This window comes from Thunnus maccoyii, chromosome 17 (genome assembly GCF_910596095.1).
Source record: "Thunnus maccoyii chromosome 17, fThuMac1.1, whole genome shotgun sequence".
In the NCBI taxonomy this organism is placed as follows: Eukaryota; Metazoa; Chordata; class Actinopteri; order Scombriformes; family Scombridae; genus Thunnus; species Thunnus maccoyii.
Genome location: NC_056549.1, coordinates 7,163,945 through 7,176,180, shown reverse-complemented (window position 1 = coordinate 7,176,180; position 12,236 = coordinate 7,163,945). Strand labels below are relative to the sequence as shown.

At 37.1% G+C, this 12,236-nt stretch overlaps 1 protein-coding gene across 1 annotated transcript in view; it reads right to left on the bottom strand.

Moving 5' to 3' along the window:
* The window catches only part of LOC121882774 (titin-like), a 54,850-nt gene extending 46,146 nt beyond the window's left edge, over positions 1-8,704 (bottom strand). Inside the window, exons 1-3 of the mRNA XM_042391216.1 lie at positions 8,641-8,704; positions 4,624-4,845; positions 1,537-1,703 (exon numbers count right to left, since the gene is read on the bottom strand). Coding sequence (XP_042247150.1) covers positions 1,537-1,703; positions 4,624-4,845; positions 8,641-8,704 — 453 coding nt within the window. The remainder of the gene's footprint in view (positions 1-1,536; positions 1,704-4,623; positions 4,846-8,640) is intronic.
* Positions 8,705-12,236: the final 3,532 nt, after the last annotated feature.

Sequence of the window (12,236 nt, the reverse complement as noted above, 5' to 3'; positions counted from 1 at the left end):
TATCTGTGGCCGCTGAGTACAAAAGGTTAATCATGATTTACCTTTTTAAAAGGGCAACAAGTGGTGGTTGGTCATTTGCCAAACTGGACGACAAAACAAACCATAATTCAGCTATTATCATTAAATTCTAATTGGGCTGGTGGTCATTATTCCACAGGCTTAAAAGGATAATGTTGGTATAATTTATATTGTACACAAATCCAATGAAAAGACCAAAACCAACAATGTGTTAGTGTGTCTGTCAACAGTTTCTGAATTTCCTTTCCTGTCTGTGGCTCTTAGCTACCAGCAAATTTGTTCTTGGACATAAATCTAGATTCCGAGAAGACATAAATCTTTCAAAACAGCTCACAAATTGTACCTATAAACTATTTTACACCCCTCAAACTGTTTAAATTGGATCAATCCAAGATAATAAATGTTGCAAATGTGACAAGAAAGTGAGCACATTTCTACATCTTCTGTGTGAGTGTCCCTTGGTACCGCCTTTATGGAAAGAGGTGCTTAAAAAAGCTTGAAAAATGGCTCAAACAACTTCTACCAGAATCCTCACAAATGTGTCTATTAGAGGATAAATCTCTCAAGCCTCTGTGGCATACGGAAGCAGAGTTTGGGCTGGCAGTAACAGGTTTTTATTGTAGTAGCAAGGCCGGTTAATCGATTAAGCAGCTTATTAAATGTTGGAAAATAGCGAGAAATGCCCTTCATGATGTCCTACGCCCAAGGTGACGTCTTCACATTGCTTGTTTTGTCTGACCAACAATGTAAATTAAATTTTCTATCAAAGAAAAGCAGCAAATCTTTTACTATAAAGATGCTGGAAACAATGAATGTGACATAGACGATTAATCGATTATGGAAATAGTTGCAGATTAATTTTCGGCCATTCAACTAATCGATTACTCAGTTTGATGATTTTTTTACTTAAATGACTAACTGCTCACAAATATATCATTTTGCGTTTAAATAAGGTTCAGTCATTTCCTAAAAACAGCTGGTCACTGTAGTTTTTAGAAAACAAACAGGAGGAAATGGTGCATTTGTTGGGGACTGTTTTCTAGACACCACAGAGGAAGAAGCTGTATCACTCTTCAGATACACACACGATAGTTATTAGTCGGATGAATTAATTGTTGGTTTTGGTCTTTTCAGAGCTTTTGTTGATGAGTAGAAAAATACAGAACATCACCAGTTTTATCTTTTACTGAAGGTTTTCCTTCAATTGAATGTTACTGGATGCAGAGCTACCATGAAGACATATTATAGGTTGAGAACTTGAAAAGGTGACTTTTGAGTGAATAGCGACCAAAATAGCAACAACATCCTATGTCAGATAAGAATAAGTGAATATTTTTGCAGACTCATTCAAAACAAACATTTGACCTTTATGTCATTATAAACAAATTTAGTTAGTTGTAAATTAATATAATTTTCAGGATACTTGGTTTTCTCTCCTCGCTGCTAATGTTTCTAAATGTACTGTGTGTGTTTTGACTGTTGGCAGTATCCTCTCTAAGCTCATGGTGGTTTTCTTACCCTGTGAATCATGCTCATGTGCTCGTCGGCGCTGCTGAAGTTTTTGGCGAGGTCGGAGATGCAGAGCGACTCGTGTTGACACGTGTGAACCCATCTCTGGTACTCCGTCGTCCCGGGGATCCTGTCGAAGAAGATCCTGAACGCCTCCCACACAGCCTCCTGACAAACTGACCAAACAAAACACACCGCGGGCTCTTAGACTTTCAGCACTAAATACATCGCTTAGAACAGCTCCTTCACACTGTTGCAATCTGTTCTGCACTGTAAACTAAAGTGGGAATCTGTCACAAGTGCTGTTTTTTTTGTATTTTTGTATCCATCTGTGCAACTCAGGTCTTATCGCTGTGTGTTGTTTCTGCACTTCACTTTCTAGAGATCCTGACTGTCTAAATGTTTGTTTGAAAGCAGAAAATCTCTTTAAATTCTATAAAGATTTCTGTGAAGTTGGAGTTGGTAGAAAGTTTGGCAAGAAACAGGATCATTTTCACTATTTCTTTATGATCTACTTTAATTATTGACTTCCTTTTAGGGCATTTAAGTTTATAAAATGTCAGTAAATAGTGAAAAATGCCCTCACAGCTCAAGTTGACTTGTCTTCAAATGTCTTGTTTTGTCCGACCAACAGTCCAAAACCCAAAAGATATTCAGTTTACTATCCCAAAAAACCATAAAATCCCCACATTTGCAGCAAATGTTTGGCTTTTTTGCTAAAAGAAAAAAAAAATCAAAATAGTTGCCATTGTTTGAAACATTGCATGGATGAACTAGACTGTTATTGCAACTCTGACAAAGAATATTGAAAGAAAGAAGGTCAAAATAAACTTGTTATTGAAGTGAAAGTCAGTCGGAGTTGTGTAGTGATGTGGAGTCGTTAGATGATTGTTTTCTTCTTTTTTTTACAACTGACTCTTCTTTCCAACAAGTAGGTGTATAATCCTGAGACACCACAATCTCTGTTTACACAGCATCTATGACCTGCAGTAGGGCTTGCATTGTATTAATGTTCCTTATTGGATTGAAGTTTGTTCTCAGTTCTCATCTGCAAGATGATAATATAAACTTATACTTGGTTTGACAGCTTCATTCTGCTCTGCATGTTAACATCTTCTCATCTATCATCTTTTCTTTTCTTTAATCTTTCCCTTATTTGATCTTTTATCCTTGTCTAATATTGAACTTAATGCCTGAAATAGAGCCATACCGATCAGCTGATTGAGAGCAGTTAAGGCCCAAAATCGGACATTGTTGACATGATGAAGATAAGTTACTGTTACTGTTACTGTTGCAAGTATATCTCCTTCAAATGCTGCACGTCAGCTGCTTCATTATAATTAATTCATCAATGTCATATCTACATTCTTCAGGGATTGTTTTAAATTAACTTTCAACTAAATTTGGAAATGCTGAAGGTTTTTAATTTAAACAGTAACTTTGAGGAAGGACTTTAAATCAATCAGTCAAAGTTTGAAATCCTGTCATGTTTCAAGGCTTCATCGACCACATGAAGGTGAATGAAAAAACATGAAATTGGATCATTTTGTAAGTTTTCGACCGACCAGCCTTGACATCTTGTTTCTGTGAACATGAAATAAATAAACTCCAGGCTGTCAAAACTTGCACGGCTTGTTATTTATCTGTGTTGAAGAGTTTTGACAGAAACCTGTACGAAGGAGGTGAATGAGTCATATCTCTGAGTCTCACCTCATCACTCCTGACTGATCATCCTGGTGGCTCAACTGTGGATCATGTTCCTGCTACATCCTCAGATCAGTTCCGGTCCAGTACCTTTGTGACACAACATTTCCCCCCTACTCTTCCTCTCATTGTGACGTTTCTCTACGTACTACTTCTATTTTCAGAACAAGATCATGTTGTTTAGTGTTTTTGTTTATGCTGTGATCGACTTGTATTGTGCATTGAATATTGTTTAGAGCTGTTTTTATTTCATCACTATAAGAGGCATTAAAAGCCCTTTTCAGACAGGAAATACGTAACATCTAAGGCTGCAACTAATGATTATTTTCACAATTAATCAATAGATTGTTTTGTCTGTAAAATGTTAGAAAATAATGAAAAATGCTTGTTATAATTTCCCAAAGTCTTCATGTGTCTTGTTTTGTTTGACCCACAGTGCAAAAACCCAAAGATAATCACTTTGCTATCATGTTTGACAAGAAAAAAGCATTAAAGCACCACATCTGCAAAGCTTAAACCAACTAATATTTGGCATATTTGCTTTGATCAACTAATCGATCAATTGACTAATCATTGCAGCTCACTGGCTTCATCTATCTGTTACAGTGACGCCTGTCGAGGTGTTTTTAATGCCGATGTTCCTTCATTCAGACATGACAGAACATTTACAAGAAGAGCTGCGTGATCACGAGTTATTTGAGGTTTCTCAGGCTGCTTCGCTGATGGATTTCAAAACTTATCTCGCTAAGTCTTAATAAATGAAACAATGAATCCACTCATACATTTTCACTTCATTTAACACCGTTTAATGTAAAGAGCGAATTATAAAGTCCCACGTGCACAAACATTGACTGACAGGACGTTCGGTTTCATTCCTGTTATCTCGCGTGCTGTATGTAAAACTGGATATTCATTTATTCATCCATGCAGTTGGCGTGAATTAAAATGTAAATTACATGGCGGCTCACATTATTATGGTGGTTGTACAAGGGTTTTTTTTAACCTCTTCTGCACCGGTCGCAATGTAAGGGGAAAATAGTTTTTATAGACTGATTTTATATGAGAAGAATCTCCTCAACAACTCTTTCAAAGCGTCATTTCATTTGTGCACAGGATTAAGATTGAGATAATTTGAGGTATTACAGTGAAACACATTTAATCTCTCCTCATATTTGGTCTTTATGTTAATCTGACAGCATTCAGTTCAGACTTGTGTTCAAAGTGTTGCAGAAATGTTTCAGGTGCGACCTTGAATTACCACCAGATTGATGTAAAGGGGTGCAGGTCTGAAAATGTCTTATAACTGTATGAATGTAAGACAAGGTGATTTTTTTTTGAATAAAGTTTAAAAAATACAATTAAATAGAACAATGAAGAAGCACAGGCCTGTACCTCTGAGTTGGTAATAAGCCTGGTGGCTGGCGAGCACTTCATTGATGGTTTCTTGGGGGCAGATTCTCACTCCAGAGTGTAAAAACACGGATCTCCTGGATCTATGTTGTTGTTCAAACCCCAAACCTCTGGTGTGTGTGGACGACCTCAGCAGCTCCGCCAAACGCGTGGAGCCAACACCTGCTTCTGTTTTCACGCTCGAGTCGAGCCTGGCGGCGCTCTCTGGACAGGAAACAGAAAGAAAAAAGGATTTGTCAAACATACTGCGGTCCAGATCCGTCGCATTTGTTTAGAGCAATACGACTAATGTCACAAGATTTAGGCAACATTTGAAAACAGCTGAAATTGGATTTAGTGTTTTCTGTTGCTGGCAACAGAAATGATGCAATCTACGGTAAACTCCACTCTTCTGGTAACAGCTTACAACAAACAGGAAAGTAATCTGAGTTGAATGCATCATATTAAAAGTAAAAAAAAACAGTAAAAAATACATTTTCATGTGTTTTCTTTTATCTGGACCCTGAGAGAAGGAAAGTAAGGTTATCTTACTCATACCCAAAGAAGGCAAAGAAATAGAACAATTGACAACTTTAGACCAATTTCAATTTTAAGATGTTGATAATAAGCTCTGTACGTGTATTGGTATAAAGCCAATGGACAAAATATTCAAGAAAAGATATACAGAGATGGTGGTTAAGATGAATGTTGTACTGAGGTTTTTGCATCTATTTCAGGCTATTTGAATAATGATACCACAAAACAAATTCATCTCCTGGGTTAAAAAAAAACAGATATCTGGCAAAAATTCTGCTTGTAGCCAGCAAAAAAAAGCCACAACAAGATATTGGTATAAAGCTCAACCTGGGATATCTATTCAATGGAAAGGTTGACATACCTGCTGAGAGTTAAAGGCAGTATTTTCAACAAGAACTGGTGGAGGACGTGATGCAACAAGTAACTGAACTGTTAAGTTATGGAATAAGACAATGTTTACATGTATGAGCTGCCCTAGACAAATGCTTTTGATGTATTTGTTCTGTGTTGTATTATTTAGTGTTATGTTGTATGTGTGCTCATGCTGCTGTGTCCAGAGCTGAAAACATAATAAAAATTAAGGTGTAAAAAACAAAAATTAAATAAAAGAGGGTGAGATCTGGGTCCTACAGCCCACTGGGTGGCTAGCCCATGACCTTCCCCCTCCTTATTTTTAGTTTTTGAGGCTGGCGGCCTGTATAAGCTACATAACTGTATAAACTGCCCTGCCAAAATATGTATCTACTAAAAAGGTTGTGAAATCTCTCAGTAAAGCAGTCATAGCAGGAGTAAGTAGTTGAGTTTTTTTTTTTTTTAGTCAATTTGGTGACATATTCAAAGTAATGTCATTCAGAAGGGCATAATAATCTTAAATCCAACAAGTGTTTTTCCCCTGTGGAGAGAGGCATGACTCATACGACAGGCTGAGTTCATGCTGAAAATCTACATACAAGAACACTGGTGAAAGCAACAAATCACTCATTTGTGCCACGTAAGAACTAATCTTTTCGGACCAGTGGTTCTTGCATCATTGTACTTTGACCTTTTTCCAAATTAAGTTTTGAGGGACTCTGGGTCATAAGCTACAGAGCTCATTTTTGAGTTTTCTCTCCTTCTTTGTACCTTTTTTATTAATAGAAGCCTATTTTGAGCATTTTCCACACTGTTCTCTCTGCAGAAGGACTTTGTTTGCTGTAACTGCAGCATCATCCCAGAGCAGGAGATACAATAACTTTTAGATGCATTGGGACAATAAATGATAAGAATAAGTTTAAACCTATCAGCTCAGTTAAAGAAATAAGCAGTGGTGAAAAGTAACTAAGTACATTTACTCAAGAACTGTACTTAAGTACAATTTTGAGGTACTTGTTCTTTACAGTTTTTCCATTTGATGCTACTTCATACTTCCACTCCACTACATTTCAGAGGGAAATATTGTACTTTCTACTCCACTAGATTTATTTAACAGCTTTAGTTACTTTTCAGATGAAGATTTGACACAATGGATAATATAACAAGCTTTTAAAATACAACAAATTGTTAAAGATGAAACCAGTGGTTTCCAACCTTTTCGGCTTTTGACGTCTTACAAAAAGCAGTGTGTAGTCGGGGTCACATTTCAGATGTCTATGAGTTGTTAACAGCTCCACCAAATAGTGATTTTTCCCTCTAAACTTCTCACATGGTTTCATTTCAATAAATGTTCAAATGATGCAATATTTCACCAAAAATCAAAGATTAGAGAAAAAGTCAATTTGTGTATCAGAACTTTGTTTTTTCTTCTTTCCTCTCCCATTAATCATCTCACAACCCCTCAGATTTATCTGCTGACCCTTTGGAGGGGCCCAACCCCTAGGTTGGGAACCACTGACCTAAACTAGCAAACTGTATATAAAGTAGTTGAAACTAGCTCCACCTCCAGCAGCTACAACAGTAACATGCTGCTCTAACACTGATAATGTGATAATGATAATCTAATGATGCCATATATAATAATATATCAGTCAGAGGAACCAAACCACTACTTTTACTGCAGTACTTTAACTACATCAAGCTCATAATACTTATGTACTTTTACTTAAGTAGGATTTTTCATGCAGGACTTTCACTTGTAATGGAATATTTTTACATTTCTTTATTGGTACTTTTACTAAAGTAAAGGATCTGAGTACTTCTTCCACCACTGGTATTCAGGATATATTTTTTGGTGAGAAGTGCTAGAAGCCCAGGAAAATAGATGATAATTGATAACAGTCTCCATGGAAACTGGTAGTGTAACCTTAAATTGCCTCATTTACTTAATTAACACTCACATTTAGTATTTTCCAAAGAACAAAACAAAAGGTGAATCGAGATTAATGGCATTAAAAAAGGGTTCAACTTGCCTTAATTGTCGTTTTCCAGATAAAGTGGATTACAGAACTGTATGTCTCCTTCAGTTTCTCTTTCTGTATAAACATTATTTTGTACTGTATGTCTCAGTTTTGTGTTATTTATGGCCATAAGCAGAGTGGAGTTTAGCATTATGTCTGCCAGCCAGGGCTCGGGGGTTCGCTCTCCCTCCTTATGCCCACTCATGCTAAAAATAAAAGTACTCAATGTACTTGAAAGGTGCTTGGAATAAAAGCATCCGCCAAAACAACAGTGTGTTGTATATACATATATTTATATGTTTTTCATCACTCTATCTAGCAGGTAGGCTATATATTTGGGATGGTGTTAGGTAAAGTGGGTGTTGAAGTTCACCAGACAGCCCACCATGCTTATCACCACTTTTAGAATAAATATACAAAAATGTTTGGCGGTGAAGGTGAACTTCAGGTGTTTGATATTGAACATCACAGACAGAATCTTTTGTTTTATTTGTAATATTCAGCTCACATGATTCAGACTTTGTAATATAGAACGCTGATGATAACCTCACCTCTTCGGGTATGTTTTCGGCTTTTTTCTTCCCATAAATAAGTCTGGAGCTGTGATTCAGAATGTCAAGCTGTCATCAAGCTGGCAATAAATCTACTAAACTATGCTATTATCCGTTTTCCTATTTCATTTGCATTGTGGACACGTTTGCACATATTCGTGGCCCCGTCGTAAGCACTGATTTCACTCTGGCTGTGTTTCAGAATAGGACAAAGACAAAAGGATTTACTCAACTCCTTCTGCTTTATCATGCATTTAACAGCCTTTTTGTATCCTCTGTTGAAACAATGACTAACAGTGACAGTGTCCAACACCGTAATTATTTCACAGCTAAGTACTTATGCAACCTAATAGGCTTTGCTTTGCATTGTGACCAAGTTTAGTACGTGTATAGATAGTCTTACTCCTTAAATCCTTGTATCTAACTGCTCTTATCTTTGAGAAGTGCAAACTTTATTCCTTTTTTTCCAAAGAATAAAAATATAAAACCACCTCTGTTTGAAGTTGTAAAGGCCATGAAGGCTCAAAGGATTGTAGCTTTGCAAACAAAACGAGGCTTACCTTTAATTCCAGGAGCCTGTGGCGCGAAGACGAACAGCAGCACAAGTACAAATTCCCAAAGCATTGTGGAAGAAGAGTTTGACCTCCCCAAAATGTGAAATTCAAAGTAAATCCAGCAGGGTGAAGGGAGGTGGGAGGGGGGGGGTTGTTGGCGTCCTCTAGCTCAGGTGGAGTTCATGGGTGCAGTCAGTTTGGTTGCAGGGTGTCTGGGTGCACTTCGCATGGAGATGGCGGACCGTTTAGCGCCCTGAGCTGCCGGTGAAACACTCCTAATGAATTCTGGGATGTGCATATGTTGGAGGTAGGCGTAAAAAACCTGCAGGGCTGGTCATCCACCCAGGGGAATTGTGGGACAGTACTAGCTGCAAGTGTGGCAAGAGTGACGAGGTTAAAAAAGTAGGCACTGTTTCGGGAATAATCTGTTTATCTACTGCTCAGACATAATCCGTCTTTACCCCGCGGCCCTCACAGCGCTGGCGTCATCCTGTTAGTGGCTTTCTTGGGGGCATCTGTCAACCCAGCGACCAGTTCATTCAGTACACCCCCTCCCGGCCCACCCTGGCACTTAACACTGGTGTTTCCCCACTGTTTTTATGCTTAGCAGGCCTGGGAAGCAGCTCACAAGAGTATGTCACCCAACACTGCAGTGAAACCAATAAATCTCATATTATGCAGCAGTGTTGAAGGCTCCTGCTAACTGGACAGCTCAGGTACAGTTACATCTTCACCTCAGCACCAGTATGACAGTTCTTACTGGTCTGAGTGGGACTCGTGAGCACATCGCCTTGAAGACAAAAACGTGTCTGTTCAGACTTAAGGCAACCAGCCTGTTGAAGTATTTCTTTTTATCTTTGCTGACTCTCTGTTATTTTTATGTATTCTCAAGTTTTATTGCAGCGCTAGATTCGCTGTTTTTAATTATATTCATTACTTTTAAATGTTTTTTTTCTATTCCAGTTTTGATTTTCATCGTTTTAAAAGGTGATAAAGATTATGTTTATGATCCTTAAATCCATCTACTTTCATGCTTTTGTTACAAATCCCATAAGTCCAAAAGCTTATGCTATATCAGGCTCTAAGTCCCACAGGAAGCCTCAGACAAATTATGTTTGTTAAGAAGTAAAGAAATCTTTTAAGATGAATTGTTTTGTTTTTTAGATTCTTAATTTTGCAAGATTGGAGAGAAATACAGAGGGTGTGTAAAGGAGCTATGTGCATATAAATATTGTTTATACATTATTATTATTCTATTCTCATTCTTATGTATGATGTTTTTATTTTATATATTTACAAAATCACATACATGTATCATTAACTAACCTCAGCATTTTATGTTTTATGTTTAAATTATATGAACCACCCCCCAAAATGAAATTACTTTTAACTCTATATTTTGGTTAAATCTTTAATTTCTTAGTTTTCTTCTCATTTGTCCTGTTTAATGTCATATCCAGGTAGTGTTTAAGCTCTTTTTCTTTCTCACAGTGTAAAAGTCTTAAATGTCCCGTTTCTACTGCAATGGCATAATTTTGCCAATGGAGATCAACAAAGTTTGTAGGGCTGCAACTAATGATCATTTCTGCTTAATAGATTAGTCATTTGGTCCATAAAATGTCAGAGAATAGTTCTAAAACATGTCCTATCATAATTTCCCAAAGCCCAAGTTAATATATTGAAATTACTTGTTTTGTTCAACCAACAATTCTAAACCCAAAGATATTTACATTATTATAGAGAGCAAAGAAAACCAGCAAATATTTACATTTGAGAAGGTGGAGCCAGTGTATGTTTGGCATTTACTAATGATTATTTTCACTGGCGATTAATGTAGAGCTGCAACGGTTAATCAGTTAAGTCGATTAGTTGCCAACTATTTAATTAATCAGCAACTATTTTGGAGTCATTCTTTAAGGAAAAAAAATCTCTGTATTTTTCAAATTCAAATTTTTCCAAATTCTCTGGTTCCAGCTTCTACAATGTGAATATTTTCTGGTTTCTTTAGTCCTCTATGACAGTAAACTGAATATGACCAGTCCAACAGTCCACTAGTTGTGGACTGTTGGGCGAGATAAAAAAAAGACATGTGAGGACGTCATCTTGGGCTTCAGGAAACGGTAATCAACATTTTTGACCATTTTCTGACATTTTATAGAAGAAACGAGACCAATTGAAGACTTAATTGAATATGAAAAAAATCATTAATTGCAGCCGTAGATTCATCAACAGATTATTTATTTCTTACTAATGAATCTTTTTGTCTATAAAATTTCAAAAGATATGGGAAAAATACCAATCACAGTTTCTCAAAGTGACATCACCAAGTGTCTTGTTTTGTCTGACCAACAGTCCAAAACCCCAAAATATCCAGTTTACTCTCATATAAGACAAAGAAAAGTAACAAATTCTCATAAATGAGAAGCTGAAACTACGGGGTGTTTGGCATTTTTGCTTGAAAAATTATGCAAATAATTAATCAAATGTCAAAAAAGTTGCAGATTGTTTTGTTGTCAATCAACTTATCCATTTTTTTTTTACTGTATTGAGTAACACAGATACAGTCCTTGACTCAGGACCAACCTGACTGTTGCAGCTCTACATTTGCGCTTCAAAAAATGACTTAAAAATTACCAAAATAGAAATTTTCTGTTGATCAATTAATAGATTAATTGACTAATTATTTGTTTATGTATACTGATTATCTAAACATTAGTTCATTTGACCCATGTGGGTCTTAATAATAGAATCATTTTTGTAACACTGACTCACTTTCTGTGAGTCATCAGCAGCATCATCCGCTCATTCCCAGAGGACGATGATCAAATGTGGAGGAAGGTTGGTGGGCTGGAGGAGGGGGGAGGAGGGGGGAGGGACGAGGAGAGGGGGGAGGAGGGGGGGTTTGGAGGCTTCATTGTCTCACAGAGTGTTGTGTCTCTTTGAGGATTTGCAGTAGAAGACTGTGGACTTTCCCTGTAGAAAGGAAAATGGACATTTCAGTATTAGTATTTTGTTTTTCTTGTTCTTTTTTTGTACCCTGAGTGTCTCAACAAGCGACCTGTTTGATTGTGAAGAAGTGGGGGAAAGTTGAAGGCTTTAACTTATTGTAGGTCAGCCGAAGCTCAGACATCACCAAGTTTGGCCATATCTGAAGAGCCTAGCAAAAGCAGATTAGAAATTACTTTTAATCTCTAATCCGGTGGCCGTTTGACTGTCAAACCCTGTTCTGTTTGTCTCACTCCAGCCTGTGTGGAGCAGCAGCAGCAGCAGGAGTAGATCTAATAGTGCAGTAGTAATAGCAGTAGTAGTAGTAGTAGTAGTAGTAAAAGCAGTAGGATTAGTTCTAGCAACTTGTCTTGTGCTGTCCTTTTGGCCCTTTGTGGTGCATTTTGTAGTACTTTCTGGAAGTTTTTTCTTGGTTCTTAGTGAGAAAACTCCCCTCCGTGTCCTTCAGCTGTTTCATCTAATAGCAAAAGCAATCAAATCTCAATATTCTGCAAATAAAAGTTTCACTTTACACACTAAAATCCAGCTTCAGTTATTATAACTATATTTTTTAAAAGTATCCTAAAAAATACAGTCTCTGGGCTCAAACTACAAGA